The sequence below is a fragment of the Haliotis rubra genome, unplaced genomic scaffold (genome assembly GCF_003918875.1).
Source record: "Haliotis rubra isolate DU_JTF1 unplaced genomic scaffold, ASM391887v1 Scf333, whole genome shotgun sequence".
In the NCBI taxonomy this organism is placed as follows: domain Eukaryota; kingdom Metazoa; phylum Mollusca; class Gastropoda; order Lepetellida; family Haliotidae; genus Haliotis; species Haliotis rubra.
Window position 1 is genome coordinate 33,869 of NW_025767006.1, and position 17,918 is coordinate 51,786.

The 17,918-nt window shown below is 42.5% G+C and overlaps 2 protein-coding genes across 3 annotated transcripts; both read left to right on the forward strand.

Moving 5' to 3' along the window:
• The first annotated feature begins 1,476 nt into the window (after window positions 1-1,476).
• On the forward strand, window positions 1,477-2,415 carry LOC124284300. The gene is made up of 2 exons (XM_046720370.1): window positions 1,477-1,640; window positions 1,924-2,415. Exons 1-2 carry the CDS (start codon window positions 1,626-1,628, stop codon window positions 2,350-2,352), a joined length of 444 nt encoding a protein of 147 aa, XP_046576326.1. The 5' UTR covers window positions 1,477-1,625; the 3' UTR covers window positions 2,353-2,415.
• Window positions 2,416-3,186: 771 nt separating this feature from the next.
• LOC124284299 (trans-1,2-dihydrobenzene-1,2-diol dehydrogenase-like) lies at window positions 3,187-17,448 on the forward strand. Of its 2 annotated transcripts, none has more exons than XM_046720369.1 (8): window positions 3,187-3,267; window positions 6,264-6,372; window positions 10,689-10,800; window positions 11,739-11,902; window positions 13,029-13,278; window positions 13,626-13,753; window positions 15,796-15,949; window positions 17,106-17,448. In XM_046720369.1, exons 2-8 carry the CDS (start codon window positions 6,283-6,285, stop codon window positions 17,216-17,218), a joined length of 1,011 nt encoding a protein of 336 aa, XP_046576325.1. In that variant the 5' UTR covers window positions 3,187-3,267; window positions 6,264-6,282; the 3' UTR covers window positions 17,219-17,448. The 2 variants fall into 2 exon arrangements, with proteins under 2 accessions (XP_046576325.1, XP_046576324.1); XM_046720368.1 differs by lacking the exon at window positions 3,187-3,267 and adding an exon at window positions 5,770-5,961.
• The last annotated feature ends 470 nt before the right edge of the window (window positions 17,449-17,918 follow it).

Consider the following 17,918-nt stretch of genomic DNA (forward strand, 5'->3'; position numbering starts at 1 on the left):
GAAGGATTTCGTGAGTGAACACAAATGAAAGCGTTCATCGACGTCAATATTCGCACCTGTTTGCAAGGTTTTTAGTGCAATAGTCGTGTCGATGTTACAGAGGTCCCACGTCCAGGAACACCTATGCTCTTTTGTGGTGAAGGGGCGGTGGGGTAGCCTAATGGTTAACGCGTCTGCCCGTCACGCCGAAGGCCCGGGTTCGATTCCCCACATGGACACAATGTGTGAAGCCTATTTCTGGTGTCCCCAGCCGTGATATTGCTGGAATGTTGCTAAAAGCGGCTCAAATTAATACTCACTCACTCCTTTACGGTGAGTTTAATGCCGAGCACAAAGTTGTCCGGGTTTTGAAAGATGCTTAGCGTGGACGTATGTGCATCTCTGGCAGGTCGTGGATAACATTCCAAACGTTCAAAGCTAACAGCCAGCCCACTGATGTTTAATTTCGAGTTCACCTGGTAGTGATGCTAGCGTACGAAGTAAATATACGAGTAATGTCTGTTCTGTAGGTCAAGTGTTTTCGTCACGATATGGCTGAAATATTGCCGATGTGACGTTAAATAATAACTCACTCACTCACTGTTCTGTAGAAGAGATATCTTAGTCTTCCAGTGTTTATTTAGCATTATAGCATGTGTTAGATTTGAGATTATTCTCTGTCAGTAAAATATATTTCTTGTTGTTGTTTAAAGCCGCACTCAGCAATATTCCAGCTATATGGCTGCGGCTTGTAATAACTGACTCCGGACCAGACAAACCAGTGATCGACATCATAAGCATAGATATACGCAATTGGGATACAATGAGCCTGACTCCCGATCCTGTTAGACGCCTCTTACGACAAGCATGGGTTGCCAGATCTTCACGGTGTAAGCCCCATCAGAAATGAACGCAGAAACAATGAACGAAAAACAGACCAAAAGAAATACCAGTAAAACATCTTATTGGGCGTCCCCTCATCACCCATGGACTCATCCTTAAAATACCTGGTTTTATTTAACCATGGGGATATACTTCTCTACTTAAAGCTGCATGTTTAACTTGTGTTCAGTGTTACTGTCCCCAGTGTTCCTATGTCCACCTATTAAAAAGACCCAGCCTAAACTATACGGGTTTAGACCAGATAAACATATTTATTATCTGAGAGGCTGAAAATATCGGGTTCATATTTTTCACACGATTCCCTAGAGCAAAATATCACTTTGTCATGGTGACGTGACGTCATGAACAATGCTATGACGTCACGTTTCTTCTGTGACATTGCGTTCTACATACAGCGACGGTGGGTAGCCAGCCTATGTTTGAAAGTAGATTTGGGTTTGTTTTCCTCAATTTGACGACTTTGGTAATGAACAGAACATCGTATTCGTGCCCATACTCGTGCCTAAATATTGGTATAACCCTCGCTCTCGCTCGGGAAATAACGACTTTTACTCACTCGTGTCGTAAACATAGTATGATATGGGCACTCATATCCCACCGTAACATGAATTCGGCGTTCTCCTGTTTTCGGCGATCGTACTTCTCGCGTGATTTCGCCCGAACGCGCGCGAGGTCAGGGGTCAGTATGCAAATTTCCTGAAAGGAGGTCACGTCAACTCGCTCAGTGAAAAAGGTTTTCAATAATGGAAATCAGGAAGGTAAGAATAACAAAAAAATAGCAGTACCTAAATAATAACATGAATTTTCTTAATACTTTATTTTACCTCATTATAAAGCTGTGTAAATAAGGTGAATGAGCCGACTATCAATCTTCGTTTGCATCGTCTGCTAGCCGATGATGTTTGTCAACATTATATCACGTGACTTGTGACGTAAGATGCCGCTCGATTAAAAAACTACGGAAACATTTTCGGGCCATCCTTATCCAATTTCTCCGTAACGTTAAACAATTTCTGATAGGTTTTTCTTGTATCCTTTCAGACAAATACGACTGTGCGCGGTCCGTATAGGTCCAGTTACACCAGAGATGATCTAGATAATGCTTACAGACTAGTGTTAGAAGAAAATGTGTCCGCACAGAGAGCAGCAGCCAGGTGGGGGGTTCCGGTTTCTACACTTAAGGATCGTTTGTTGGGCAATATCAGCGTAGACACTGTCAAGTCGGGTCCCATGCCTCTGTTCTCCTCACAAGAAGAATCCTTTTTGGCGAGCCATATCAGAGTTATGGGGGAGATTGGCTATGGTTATACGCGTCAGGAGACCATTAATCTTGCAAGCGATTACGCTGTCAATCAAGGACACAGAGACAGAGATCATCCTTTAAGTCTCCGATGGCTGTACAGTTTCTTAGATAGATGGCCGGAACTTAAAGTACAGACACCGAGGAAACTTGAAGCAGCGAGGGCGTGATCAGCCACCAAAGAAAACATCAGTCGGTATTTCACAGAACTCTCCAACGTCATGCAAAAAGTACAACTTTCAAAGTTCACCCCAGTTCACTGCAAGGACATTCTTGGAATGTCGGTGTGGAGAAGTTTTGAGAAATGTTCAAACATACAAGCCAAGGAACACCATCAGTAAAATCGTAGGCGGGAAAGTCATCACAGATCAGGCAATTGTTGACAGGATAGCCGAGCACAAGAAACAGCATCCAGAGAAACGGAAGGTTTATAAGGAAGTCAAGCGGCACTACATCGTTGTCCACATCGTCCCTGTTGTCTAAAGGGAATTCTGCCCAGAATAAGTCAAAAGGGAAAGGACCTGCACGCAAGAAACGCAACGCTCCGCCCCCATCAACAACCTTCTCAGACAGTTTTTCCGACAGTGCAACTGATGACGACGAAGTTTGCTGTGTGTGCGGACAATTTACACCCGAAGCATTGCATCGTTGTGACTCAATCACGTTTGTGAAATGGGCACAGTGTGACAAATGTGGTCACTGGGTTCACCTTGTCTTTTGTACAAGTGTCACCGTTTTACGTACACATGCGGCATTTTTCTGTCCCCACTGTGATCACAGCCCAGTGGAAGAGTGAACTGCATTCATAAACTGTCATCAACAGTGTATATAACCTGTTTGGATTTCATCGTTATCTGTGCTTGAAATTGTTGAACTGACATTTTATTTTAACTCTTAAAGATTGACAAGTGACTAGAAGACACGAATTTGCCTTGATGAATTATATCCACACTGGAACACCATAGATATTCTGTGTATAACGTTATCGCCGAAAACTAGTGACGTAATGCTCAAGTTGCCAAATATAGAACGTTACGGTCATGGCGGCCTTGCTCAACCGACGAAGCCGAGAGAATCATAAAAAAAAGTAAGAGGAAACAACTTGGCTAACGTACTTTGTCTTGAATGTAAAATATTTTTATTACGATAGCATGGTTACATATGTACCGCGAATCGCTGTTACGTCGCCGAAAACAGGTGAAACTGGGATATAATATCCTCTATGTTGTAAACATATTGAAATAGCAGAAAATGACGTCATCATCGAACACCTGGCTGACCTCATTTCAAAGGGGTGTCAATGACCTTGTACTGAGCTGACTGTATACCTCGTAAGGATGAGAAAAACATATTAACTTGGTGCGCCTAGTGGCAGCAAAATGATCACGGGGAGTTGAGAATGGTAGTATGGCTGTGATTGACATCCAAGGAAACAATTACCAGCGCTTTGAGCATGCGTGCGGGATGGACTATAGCGCTATATGAATAACCATATATTAATATACTCAGCAAATAATGGTTGTCACCCCTCCCACCCCACACACCCCCACCCTCCAATTAAAATAATTGAAGGGGGTGACAACCATTATTGGCATGAGTATAATATACACCTGTCATTCATAGATTTATGATAACTCTTTCATACTAACACTATACAATTACACCCCATTCCTGATGGAATTTTAGATGAATTCCATGAAAGTTGCATTCCTAAATAGGTTGGGAAGCGCACGTACAATGCCCATGACGAGAACGCACATTTCTACAGTCAAAGTTGACACGCCCTAGCTAGTGTTCATTCTAACGAGCATGTAGCAGAGAAATGTCGTCAAAACTGTCGACAGAAACCTCCCTCCCCCTGCCACAGCAGTGCCCCCCTCATCCCATCCCTCCCCTTCCCCACAGCATAGTCCCACACACGCAAATATGGGTCACCAGATCGCGTCTCTGATAGCGCTGTGAGAGAGAGAGAGCGCTTTGCACGACACAATCCCACATATAACATGTGTTATATATACATGGAAGGTGCAATATTAGTCTCATGGAAGACAACGTGTCACAACACCCCAGGAAGATCTCCGAATTTACGCATCAGGTTCGTCACGGCGACGGCGACGGCTGCAACAGCGCTGGGACATCGCATCAGCCAACGCGCAGTACTCAGAATCAGAGCCTACCGTCCCTTCCGAGGAATGTACTTGGCAGCACAACATCGACGCCGAAGATTATAATGGGCGAGGCTTCCCTTAAACAGTTTGAGCCACCAGCACATTCAACGATGTAATAGAAGAAGAGCCTACGGGGATTGAACTGATGGAAGCGTTCCTACAATCTACCTGTTAACGCACAATTGGAATAAAACATGATGTATGAGTGAGCGAGTGAGTTAATTTAGTTTTACCCCGCACTCAGCAATATTACAGTAGAATATACTGTAGAATATTTGTAACGCGCCTTACCAGACTTCATATCCTGACCAAAGAGCACATATATACAGTATATAATCTGATGATTAATAACCCGGTTAACCTAAGCTGCCTGTGAGGCTCAAGAAGGTTAATAGTCACATGACTTATCCCACCGGGTACCCATTTTCTGCTCTGTGAACAGAGGCAATTTTAACAAACTCGCAGGTGGTCACCCATCCAAGAATTGTCCTCGCCTAACGTTGCTTAACTTCAACTGATTTGTGGGGCGGTGGGGTAGCCTAATTGTTAAAGCGTCGGCTCGTCACGCTGACGACCCGGGTTCGAATCCCCACATGGGCACAATGTGTGAAGCCCATTTATGGTGTCCCCCGCCGTGATATTGCTGGAATATTGCTAAATGCGGCGTAAAACCCAACTCACTCACTCACTCAACTGATTTGTGACCTGAGCTACATGCACAGGACCACACACCGCCACTTCTGTCATATTACAACATGACAGCTTAAGGTGTGTGAGTGAGTTTTCCACCGCTTTTAACAACATCCCATCAACATCACGGCAGGAGACACCTAGGGAAACGAACCCGGGTGTTCGGCGTGTACAAAAGCTTTAACCAATAGGCTACGCCCAGCTTAATGTTGGGGGAAACCCAAGATGATGCAGGTCCCTTACTTTCACCACTGACCAACGGATATCTTGCTGACAGATCTAGAAACCAAATCAGAGCAAACAGGTAATCGCACTCATATGTTCCTGGTGTTCAAAAGCGACGGAACTCTGTAAAGCGAATTGAGGCACCTTTGAAAACAAATTCGTTTAGTTTCGCGACAGCACCGACCATTAGACTAACTGTCCAGCTGTGACAATAATCTGAGTCAAATGATATCAGGATAAATATGAACGTCCTTGACCCAGTTGAATCCACCACCCTGTTTCTTGGACGGTACACCAGCCTGTCGTTGTCTTCGTGTACACAACGTGGTGTGAATTGTGTCAGTAATCTTGACTGCGTTTTGGCGCTGCGATAGGGCTGTTTTAAGTTTAAATGTTTCATTTTCACCAACAAACCCACTATTAGACTAGTAAATGGCCAGTCCTTAGATCGAATGTGTTTGGGTTTAGTGAGAAATTTATAATGGGAAATTAATAATCGAAAAAAATCAGATCTCTGTTTTATCTGACCTGGCAGAAATAGTGCCGTTATCGACCTATTTTAAACAGCTATCAGGTGTACATCTCAAGAACGCACCACTAAGATAAAGCAAACTGGTTTAACATAACGGGAAGTGACCTTAGTCCAGCGCACATTTAAAGCGTGATACACTCGGGCTTGTGACCACAAGGAGTAAGGTAAGCCATCATTGCTTCAATGGAATTCTTCTTGATACTGAATACCGTCGAGGTCTACATACACAGAATTGAATAACAATGGCCACAGTCGCATTAATGTAGCTTAGTATATGTTCGCGTAATTTGAATTCAAAAGGGGTGGATTTGTTTTGTAATGTTGCCTCGATCGTGGATTTCAAAAGAATGGAAAGAGGGCAATGGAAGGACGCCAAAACACCCTTGACGCAAACCTACCCACACACCACCATCTTCGTCATCCTTGCGTTCCGCGCCAGAATTGTTTGATTGTTTTTTCCCTTCAGATTCAACTTACAAGTAACCATGGCAACCAGGTGGGGAATATTCAGCGCAGGTAAAATATCTGGGGATTTCACAGCAGGCCTACTTAGTCAGAGCCCGGATGAGCATCAGGTGAGTGAGTATGTTTGTGGATGATGTATTATTGATCTATTTGGAGGATTTTTTTGTGTTATTGGATGAGAGGATGATTGGAAGGGTTCGTGAGTGAGTTAGTGATTTGTTGAGTTTGTCAGTGAATGAGTGGATGATTGGACTGGTTGTAAGTCAGTGGATGATTGGACTGGTTGTAAGTCAGTGGATGATTGGACTGGTTGTAAGTCAGTGGATGATTGGACTGGTTGTAAGTCAGTGGATGATTGGACTGGTTGTAAGTCAGTGGACTGGTTGTAAGTCAGTGGATGATTGGACTGGTTGTAAGTCAGTGGATGATTGGACTGGTTGTAAGTCAGTGGATGATTGGACTGGTTGTAAGTCAGTGGACTGGTTGTAAGTCAGTGGATGATTGGACTGGTTGTAAGTCAGTGGATGATTGGACTGGTTGTAAGTCAGTGGATGATTGGACTGGTTGTAAGTCAGTGGATGATTGGACTGGTTGTAAGTCAGTGGATGATTGGACTGGTTGTAAGTCAGTGGATGATTGGACTGGTTGTAAGTCAGTGGATGATTGGACTGGTTGTAAGTCAGTGGATGATTGGACTGGTTGTAAGTCAGTGGATGATTGGACTGGTTGTAAGTCAGTGGATGATTGGACTGGTTGTAAGTCAGTGTTGATGATTGGACTGGTTGTAAGTCAGTGGATGATTGGACTGGTTGTAAGTCAGTGGATGATTGGACTGGTTGTAAGTCAGTGGATGATTGGACTGGTTGTAAGTCAGTGGATGATGGACTGGTTGTAAGTCAGTGGATGATTGGACTGGTTGTAAGTCAGTGGATAATTGGACTGGTTGTAAGTCAGTAAATGAGTGGACTGGTTGTAAGCCAGTGGATGATTGGACTGGTTGTGAGTCAATGGATGATTAGACTTGTTGTAAATCAGTGGATGATTGCACTGGTTGTAAGTCAGTTGATAATTGGAAGTCAGTGGATGGACTGGTTGTAAAGTGGACTGGTTGTAAGTCAGTGGATGATTGGACTTGTAAGTCAGTGGAGTGACTGGTTGTAAGTCAGTGGATGATTGGACTGGTTGTAAGTCAGTGGATGATTGGACTGGTTTGTAAGTCAGTGGATGATTGGACTGGTTGTAAGTCAGTGGATGATTGGACTGGTTGTAAGTCAGTGGATGATTGGACTGGTTGTAAGTCAGTGGATGATTGGACTGGTTGTAAGTCAGTGGATGATTGGACTGGTTGTAAGTCAGTTGATGATTGGACTGGTTGTAAGTCAGTGGATGATTGGACTGGTTGTAAGTCAGTGGATGATTGGACTGGTTGTAAGTCAGTGGATGATTGGACTGGTTGTAAAGTCAGTTGATGATTGGACTGGTTGTAAGTCAGTGGATGATTGACTGGTAAGTCAGTGGATGATTGGACTGGTTGTAAGTCAGTGGATGATTGGACTGGTTGTAAGTCAGTGGATGATTGGACTGGTTGTAAGTCAGTGGATGATTGGACTGGTTGTAAGTCAGTTGATGATTGGACTGGTTGTAAGTCAGTGGATGATTGGACTGGTTGTAAAGTCAGATTGACTGGTTTGTAAGTCAGTTGGATGAATGGACTGGTTGTGGACTGGTTGTAAGTCAGTTGATGATTGGACTGGTTGTAAGTCAGTGGATGATTGGACTGGTTGTTGTCAGTCAGTGGATGATTGGACTGGTTGTAAGTCAGTGGATGATTGGACTGGTTGTAAGTCAGTGGATGATTGGACTGGTTGTAAGTCAGTGGATGATTGGACTGGTTGTAAGTCAGTGGATGATTGGACTGGTTGTAAGTCAGTGGATGATTGGACTGGTTGTAAGTCAGTGGATGATTGGACTGGTTGTAAGTCAGTGGATGATTGGACTGGTTGTAAGTCAGTGGATGATTGGACTGGTTGTAAGTCAGTGGATGATGACTGGTTTGGACTGGACTAGTTGTAAGTCAGTGGATGATCGGACTGGTTGTAAGTCAGTGGATGATTGGACTGGTTGTAAGTCAGTGATGATTGATTGTAAGACTGAGTGGACTGTTGTACTGTCAGTTGTAAGTCAGTGGATGAGTGGACTGGTTGTAAGTCAGTTGATGATTGGACTGGTTGTAAGTCAGTGGATGATTGGACTGGTTTGTAAGTCAGTGGATGATTGGACTGGTTGTAAGTCAGTTGGTGATTGGACTGGTTGTAAGTCAGTGGATGATTGGACTGGTTGTAAGTCAGTTGATGATTGGACTGGTTGTAAGTCAGTGGATGACTGGACTGGTTGTATGTCAGTGGATGATTGCACTGGTTGTAAGTCAGTGGATGAGTGGACTGGTTTGTAAGTCAGTGGATGATTGCACTGGTTGTAAGTCAGTGGATGATTGGACTGGTTGTAAATCAGTGGATGATTGGACTGGTTGTAAGTCAGTTGATAATTGGACTGGTTGTTAGTCAGTGGATGATTGGACTGGTTGTAAGTCAGTGGATGATTGGACTGGTTGTAAGTCAGTGGATGATTGGACTGGTTGTAAGTCAGTTGATAATTGGACTGGTTGTAAGTCAGTGGATGATTGGACTGGTTGTAAGTCAGTTGATAATTGGACTGGTTGTAAGTCAGTGGATGATTGGACTGGTTGTAAGTCAGTGGATGAGTGGACTGGTTGTAAGTCAGTTGATGATTGGACTGGTTGTAAGTCAGTGGATGATTGGACTGGTTGTAAGTCAGTGGATGATTGGACTGGTTGTAAGTCAGTGGATGATTGGACTGGTTGTAAGTCAGTGGATGATTGGACTGGTTTGTGGATGATTGGACTGGTTGTAAGTCAGTGGATGATTGGACTGGTTGTAAGTCAGTGGATGATTGGACTGGTTGTAAGTCAGTGGATGATTGGACTGGTTGTAAGTCAGTTGATAATTGGACTGGTTGTAAGTCAGTGGATGATTGGACTGGTTGTAAGTCAGTGGATGATTGGACTGGTTGTAAGTCAGTGGATGATTGGACTGGTTGTAAGTCAGTTGATGATTGGACTGGTTGTAAGTCAGTGGACTGGTTGTAAGTCAGTGGATGATTGGACTGGTTGTAAGTCAGTGGATGATTGGACTGGTTGTAAGTCAGTGGATGATTGGACTGGTTGTAAGCCAGTGGATGATTGGACTGGTTGTGAGTCAGTGGATGATTGGACTGGTTGTAAGTCAGTGGATGATTGGACTGGTTGTAAGTCAGTGGATGATTGGACTGGTTGTAAGTCAGTGGATGATTGGACTGGTTGTAAGTCAGTGGATAATAGGACTGGTTGTAAGTCAGTTGATGATTGGACTGGTTGTAAGTCAGTGGATGAGTGGATTGGTTGTAAGTCAGTGGATGATTGGACTGGTTTGTAAGTCAGTGGATGATTGGACTGGTTTGTAAGTCAGTTGATGAATTGGACTGGTTGTAAGTCTGGTTGTACGTCAGTGGATGATTGGACTGGTTGTAAGTCAGTTGATGATTGGACTGGTTGTAAGTCAGTGGATGACTGGACTGGTTGTATGTCAGTGGATGATTGCACTTGTTGTAAGTCAGTGGATGAGTGGACTGGTTGTAAGTCAGTGTAATTGCTCTGATTGTAAGTCAGTGGATGATTGATCTGGTTGTAAATCAGTGGATGATTGCACTGGTTGTAAGTCAGTGGATGATTGGACTGGTTTGTAAGTCAGTAAATGAGTGGATTGGATCCAGTGTGTGTGATGGAGCGGGATTATGAGTGAGACGTCTATTGTGTGAGTGGGTGAGAGGCAGTCAGATGAGTTATTCATGGATTGAGTGAGGTTTGTTTTGTGGATAGGTTAGTAGATGATTAGGTTGTCCATGTGCACGAAAGAGACACAACCACATTCATATTTCATCCAGATAAGTTTTTTGTTTGTTTCAGTAACTAGTTAACGGTTACGTTCAAATCACCCAAACGAAACACAAAACATGAGAAAGCACACCACACATTTCTATCTCTTTCAAAATGTTGTGCGTGATAATAACCATGGACACTTCTCTTAAAAAATAACCTCAAAGTTAAATAACTCCCACAAACAACTTTACAATAAGACTGACTGACTGACTGAGTTTGGTTTTACGCCGCTTTTAGCAATATTCCAGCAACATCACGGCGGGGGACACCATAAATGGGCTTCACACATTGTGCCCATGTGGGGATTCGAACCCGGGTCTTCGGCGTGACGAGCCAACGCTTTAACCATTAGGCTACCCCACCGCCCCCTTTACAATAAGAACATGGTCATAATGTATGCTAACTTTGAGCGTATGTGTTACTTTATTCCAGGTTATTGCTATAGCAGCAAGATCACAAGAGAAGGCTCAAGCTTTTGCAGATAGGTTTGGCATCAAGAATGCATACGGCAGTTACAGCGAGTTGGTTCAAAATCCAGACATTGGTATATAAATTCCGTATTATACCACCTTAATGTTTTGTATCTTGAATGTACTTTCGTTTCTCAAGAAAAATGTCATTTTGGTGACAATGGCGACACATTACACATATTTCTCTATCAATGTCCGCGTAAATTTGGAAATCCGGACATATGACGTCACGACAAGGAGCAAATAATTATCTGATGAACAGGCTCTGTTAAATGTTTATCGGCCTCGGTCGAGCCTGTCACCTATTTTGTTGACTTGCTAGCACACCTTCCTGTAAAAAGTATCACCGCGATTCACACGAACAATACATAAATTGTAATTGTATAAGGTGATCAAGTTCACGCAGGAAATATGAACTGATATACATGATGCTCCCACAATACAGTACTCTGTAACTTGATTGTGGATCTCCTGTCATTAGCGTCACCCTTCAGCATTTTTAGCAGGGTGCAGCCCCTGTCCTCTGTTATTGGCGTCCTGTCCTGTTATGTGGCTCCCTGCCCTTCTTTTAGAACTACAATTCATATTAACACTTGGTGTTTTTCAGTTTCTATTTTATGTTGAAGTTAAGTGAAATAGCTGTGCTCTTTCAGCCTTTTAGAATCACTATGCGTGAATAACTTAACATAATACTTAGAAATATGTCGTTGCATGCCCGTTTGGGTGCCCCTTTTGAAATTTTTTCGCCCTGCCCTTTTTGTATCCTAGGGGAAACACTAGTCATTGAAACCTTGAATGGTATTTTGATGCATGAATTAAAGCGTAATTATGAGGGAATTTGAATTCTGATGTTCGGTGTGATGTGATATAATGTTCTTCAGTCGAGCAGCCAGAATTGCATCAGTACGTCAGACGGCGTCAAATGTAACATTTGAAACCTCAATCTTCAAACCTAATTTAGCTACCGTTAAATCGTCAGTAAAGTGAATTTCTTAACATGTTTTTCTTTTAGATATCGTGTACATAGGCTCCATTCACCCAGAGCATCACAAGCTGAGTACGTTGTGCCTAAATGCCGGGAAACATGTTGTGTGTGAAAAACCCGTTACCATGACAGTGGCTGCAGCCAAGGAAGTGTTCGCCCTTGCCAAAGAGAAGAAGCTCTTCTTCATGGAGGTAAAAACAACCTGTTAGCTGCGTACCTGATCTACTATGTACTCATATTATCTACGATTCCTCGGGTGCTATTATTTGCACTTGTTCAGCAATTTGCAAAAAGATTTTTTGCCGACTCCGAAATTTACACATAACTTGCTTTCCCAAATTTGCCACCATTTTCACACCTGAAATATATATTTGTTTCAAACACATTGCATCTAGTAACACGTTATATGATGCAATCAAATACAACACAACACAACACAACACAACACAACGCAACGGAACATAACACAACTCTGAAGTAATACAATTCAGCCTCATACAATACAATACAATACAATACGAAGTAGTCCAAATAGCACTTTTATCCAGCCCTGTAATAACACAATTCAACTTCATCGAATAAAATACAACGTAGTTCAAAATAATACAACTTGTATCCAGTACCATTCTATTTAATCAAAAACGCCACAAGGCATTCTACGCCATCCAACTGTCACTGACCATATTCCCGGGAAATAAGTCATTTTGAAATTTGGAAATGTGCGTTTGTAGTCTTTGCGTTTGTTTTTGATGCTGGTCGATGTTAATATATTAGACATCCACCAGCAAACAATATGCCTCACAACAGAATGGTCAAGGAATAGTGGGATTGGATAGCCTAGGATTAACGGATAAGATTAAAACATTTTAGGTTTACTTATTCGCCGAGAATAACTGCTTGTTCTGATACCAGTCCTTCTAATCCAAATTTATTGAATAAGATTTAAACATTTTATATATTCCACGACTATGACTGTTAGTTCTTGAACCAAGGCTTCTAGTCCAGGATTATTTGATAAGGTGAAAACATTTAATGTTACATATTCCCCCACACTGCCTCTAGATTGAACCAGGGCTTCTGGTCTAGGATTATTTGACAAGAAGAAAACATTTTAATCTTACATCTTCCCGACACTGCCTCTTCCTTGAAATAGGTCTTCATCTTGGATTATTGGATAAGATGAAAACATTTTAATCTTACATATTCCCCAGCACTGTCTCTTTGTTCTTGAACCAGGGCTTCTGGTCCAGGATTACTGAATAAGATGAACACATTTTAATCTTACATATTCCCGACACTGCCTCTTTCTTGAACCAGGGCTTCTGGTCCCGGATGTTCCCAGTGTACCGTCAGATCCGCCGGGAACTGGATTCCGGCAGCCTTGGGGACATCAAGATAGCGACGGCAAAGTTCTGTGTCAACAACTACAGCGTCGACAGGATGAACCAAAAGGCACAGGGGGGAGGGGGGCTCCTCGACCTCGGCTGCTACGTCGTCATGTTTGCCGACTTCGTCTTCGGCGGAAAGCCGGAGAAAATCAGCGTTGAGGGCACATTATCCGAAAGTGGTGAGACAGAAGAAATAACGTCAGCAGTTGTAAATATTTGCTGTTGTTATTATTATTATGACACTCGACGCGAAATGGGTAACACATTATCAAAATAATGATATGTTTCGAAACGACGCTTATTAACGTGATAGAAACGACAACGATGATTACTATGTTCCTTACGACAGCCTAGATGTTACCGATGGTTAGTGTTGATAAACGTTATCAGAATCTTGGTCATCCTTATCATCACCCTAGACGTCGTCCTCCTCCTCCACCTCCTCCTCGTCATCATCATCATCATCATCATCATCATCATCATCATCATCATTATCTGCCTCTTTACAATGAGATGAATTTCCTAGGGGTTGATACTGGAGCCGCCATCACACTCCGCTACAGTGGAGGCCGGATCGCCAGTTTGGTTTACAACATCACAACCTCTCATGAAGACAATGCTGCCACCATCCTGGGTACAAAGGGAAGCATCAGGGTGAGTGAGTGAGTTGGAAACATCAGGGTGATTGAATGGGTCCAGCTGCAATCTCTGTTTAGAGCAGCGTCAAACATGCCTACTGCGAGCGCCCGTCATATTCTATTATGCCCACATTCGGAAGTATTTTAGTTCGTTGTGCCGATCAATAAACCATATGGATGTGTTCACAAGGGTTTGAATCACTGTTTGGACAATACTTTTTAAAAATAAAAATCTAGATTTTTGCAACCGTGTATTGTTTTTATATGTTATGAGTAACTTATATTTCAAATTTGAACGAAATCGGTGAAGAAATGGATTTTTTAGAAAATTCTCCCGCTACACTTTTGCAATAATATATTGTATAAATATCTTATGATTAAAATATATTTCAAATTTGAACGAAATCGATGAACAAATACAGATTTTAGAAAATTCTACCCCTACACTCTTTACATAAAAGTTTTGGGTAACTGCGTGTAGAAACTGTGTCTCTTGAATTCTTATGGCTGAAATGACATGGTTCCCTAAATAATTTCCCTGGCATACCACAGGCCTAACACATCAGTGACCCGTGAAGATCCAGGTTAGAACTGGTCTTCAGTAACCCATGTCGTAAGTGGCGACTGACGGGATCGGGTGGTCAGACTCGCAATTCGGTTTACGCTTGTCATCGTATCCCAATTGTTCATGCAGTTGATCACTGGATTGCCTGGTCCAGACTCGATTATTTACAGACCGCCACCATATAGCTGGAATATTGCTGAGTACAACTAACTAACACTCCAGTAGACAATACAGCGTTTTAAATGATGCCAACTTTGTATATAACAGGACTGTTTCATGATACCAACTTTGTATATAACAGGCCTAGTTCATGATGCCAACTGTGTTTATAACAGGACTGTTTCATGATGCCAACTTTGTATATAACAGACCTAGTTCATGACGCCAACTGTGTATATAACAGACCTATTTCATTACGCCAACTGTGTATATAACAGACCTATTTCATGACGCCAATTGTGTATATAACAGACCTATTTCATGATGCCAACTGTGTATATAACAGACCTATTTCATGACGCCAACTGTATATAACAGACTATTCATGATGCCAACTGTGTATATAACAGACCTATTTCATGACGCCAACTGTGTATATAACAGACCTATTTCATGACCAACTGTGCCAACTGTGTATATAACAGACCTACCTTTCATGACGCCAACTGTGTATATAACAGACCTATTTCATGACGCCAACTGTGTATATAACAGACCTATTTCATGACGCCAACTGTGTATATAACAGACCTATTTCATAACATGATGCCAACTGTGTATATAACAGACCTATTTCATAACGCCAACTGTGTATATAATAATTTCATGACCTGTGTATATAACAGATATTCGATGACGCCAACTGTGTATATAACAGACCTATTTCATGATGCCAACTGTGTATATAACAGACCTATTTCATGACGCCAACTGTGTATATAACAGACCTATTTCATGACGCCAACTGTGTATATAACAGACCTATTTCATGACGCCAACTGTGTATATTACAGACCTATTTCATGACGCCAACTGTGTATATAACAGACCTAGTTCATGACGCCAACTGTGTATATAACAGACCTATTTCATGATGCCAACTGTGTATATAACAGACCTAGTTCATGATGCCAACTGTGTATATAACAGACCTATTTCATGACTCCAAGTGTGTATATAACAGACCTATTTCATGACGCCAACTGTGTTTATAACAGACCTATTTCATGATGCCAACTGTGTATATAACAGACCTATTTCATGATGCCAACTGTGTATATAACAGACCTATTTCATGACGCCAACTGTGTATAACAGACCTGCTTCATGACGCCAACTGTGTATATTACAGACCTATTTCATGACGCCAACTGTGTATATAACAGACCTAGTTCATGACGCCAACTGTGTATATAACAGACCTGTTTCATGATGCAAACCTTGACGCATATGTGAAACGAAGATCCTAATCAGTTGCAATCATTTTTTCATAGGTCGAACCAAACTTTTGGGCACCATTGAAAATGACTTCACCTATGGGTTCATTCGATTTCTCCCTCCCAAAAGGCAAATTTGACACGTATTATGGTGCGCAGAGTCATGGATTTCAATACGAACAGCAATGTGTCAGAGAATGTCTTCAGAAAGGTGAGTCTAAAAAGTATTGAATGTTTTTGTTCAAAGGTATTGAACGTCAACTTCTCCCAGATAGGTCATGCGGTCCACTATGAACAAATACTGACACACTCTGAAGACATCGACCCGTGAAGACACTCTTAGACACTCTTAGAGTTGGTCTCGTAAGAGGCCACTAACGAGATCGGGTGGTTAGGCTCGCTGACTTGGTTAGCTGGACTATTGCAGAGAGCGGCGTTAAACAACAAACAAACAATTTCGAGACAATATAAAGAACCAGAATAGAAAATGCTTTCGGTTGACGCTTTACCCATTGAAGCATTCGTTAAATATGCCCTACACCTGGCAAGTTGTATGTACTGACTGACTGAGTTTAGTTTTACGCCGCTTTTAGCAATATTGCAGCAATATCACGGCGGGGGACACCAGAAATGGGCTTAACACATTGTTCCCATGTGGGGAATCGAACCCGGGTCTTCGGCGTGACGAGCCAACGCTTTAACTACTTGGCTACCCCACCGCCCCAGTTGTATGTAACGGCGCATTGAACAGTATTTTGTAAATACTGTATTTGACAGCACATTAGCTTAATTCTGTCGGGCGAGGTAAGTCCGAGGCGAATGGGAGTTCGAATCCAATATTCGTCAAAAATATTACCCATCCTTTTAAGCACTGGTTTCAGAAGGTGCTATATTTTCCTGGTGCCAGAGTTGTTCGATGGTGCGGCCGAATTCATATTTCGCACTAATAATTCATGCGTTTTCGGTAAGACGCATTTGCTATTGGTTTTAGTCATAGTTTTATACATCTGTGATCCCAAGCATTGTGACATTTTACTCCACCAGCAAACTGACACACAGTTTAATAACTCATGCCGTCGCATCCCAATTGCGTAGATTGATGCTCATGCTGTTGATCACTGGATTGTCTTGTCCAGACTCAATTATTTACAGACCGCCGCCATATAGCTGGAATATTTCTGTGTGCGGCGTAAAACTAAATTTAATGTCTCTCATGTGAAATGTTTTTACGATGTTAAAATGTTTCTAAGACAACTACAACCATAACACCAACGAAAACAACAACAATGTCATAACATTAATAAACACACCTAATGCAACCTCCCACCAATGTTTTCATAACTAACGTTCAGTGTTTGTATCCCCAGGCTTGTTGGAATGTCCCCTAGTTACCCACGAAAGCAGCCTCAACATCATGGGGATAATCGAGACGGTCCTCAACGAACTGGGAGTCACATACGATTTCCCATACACTGTTTAAGTTTTCAGCCTTGAAGGTGACATGCTCAGCTCCGAAACTGAAGTGCAACTAACCCGCGTCAGGATGCGCATGAACTCGGAAGCGTGCGTACAATCCCTAGCTAGCGCGTGCTCGGATTCAATCACAACCGGCGAAGACATTGAAACGTTAACTTCCATTGGAAGGAGTTGGTGGATATCATTGTCTGATATTAAACATATAGAGTTAGTCTTGTTTTATTCTAACAAGTCTGTGTAGTTTTGTTGGGTTTTTCGTACGCCGGAAAAATGGACCTCAGACATTGTTCCAAGTGGGGAATCGAACGCGAGTCTTCGGCGTGACGAGCGAATGCTTTAACCACTAGGTTACCCCTCCGACCCAAACAATCAACAAGCGGAGGGTACAACAGCTGACCATTTTAAATGTTGATGCTCGGCTGCTCGAGGTAGTCAGTGAGTTTAGTTTTACGCAACATTTAGCAACTTTCCAACATTCTGGCGGGGGACACCAGAAATGGGATTCACACACTGTACTCATGTGGGGAAGTCGAATCCGGGTCTTCGGCCTGACGAGCGAACGCATTTACCACTGGGCTACCCAACCGCCCTTGCGCCAGGTAGTGAAATGCGATACGAGCATGGTGGACAAAAGGGCTAAAGTCAAAATGACAAAGTCTACCTGTCACTGAAAACGGCAAAACCCTTGTCAAGAACACATAAAT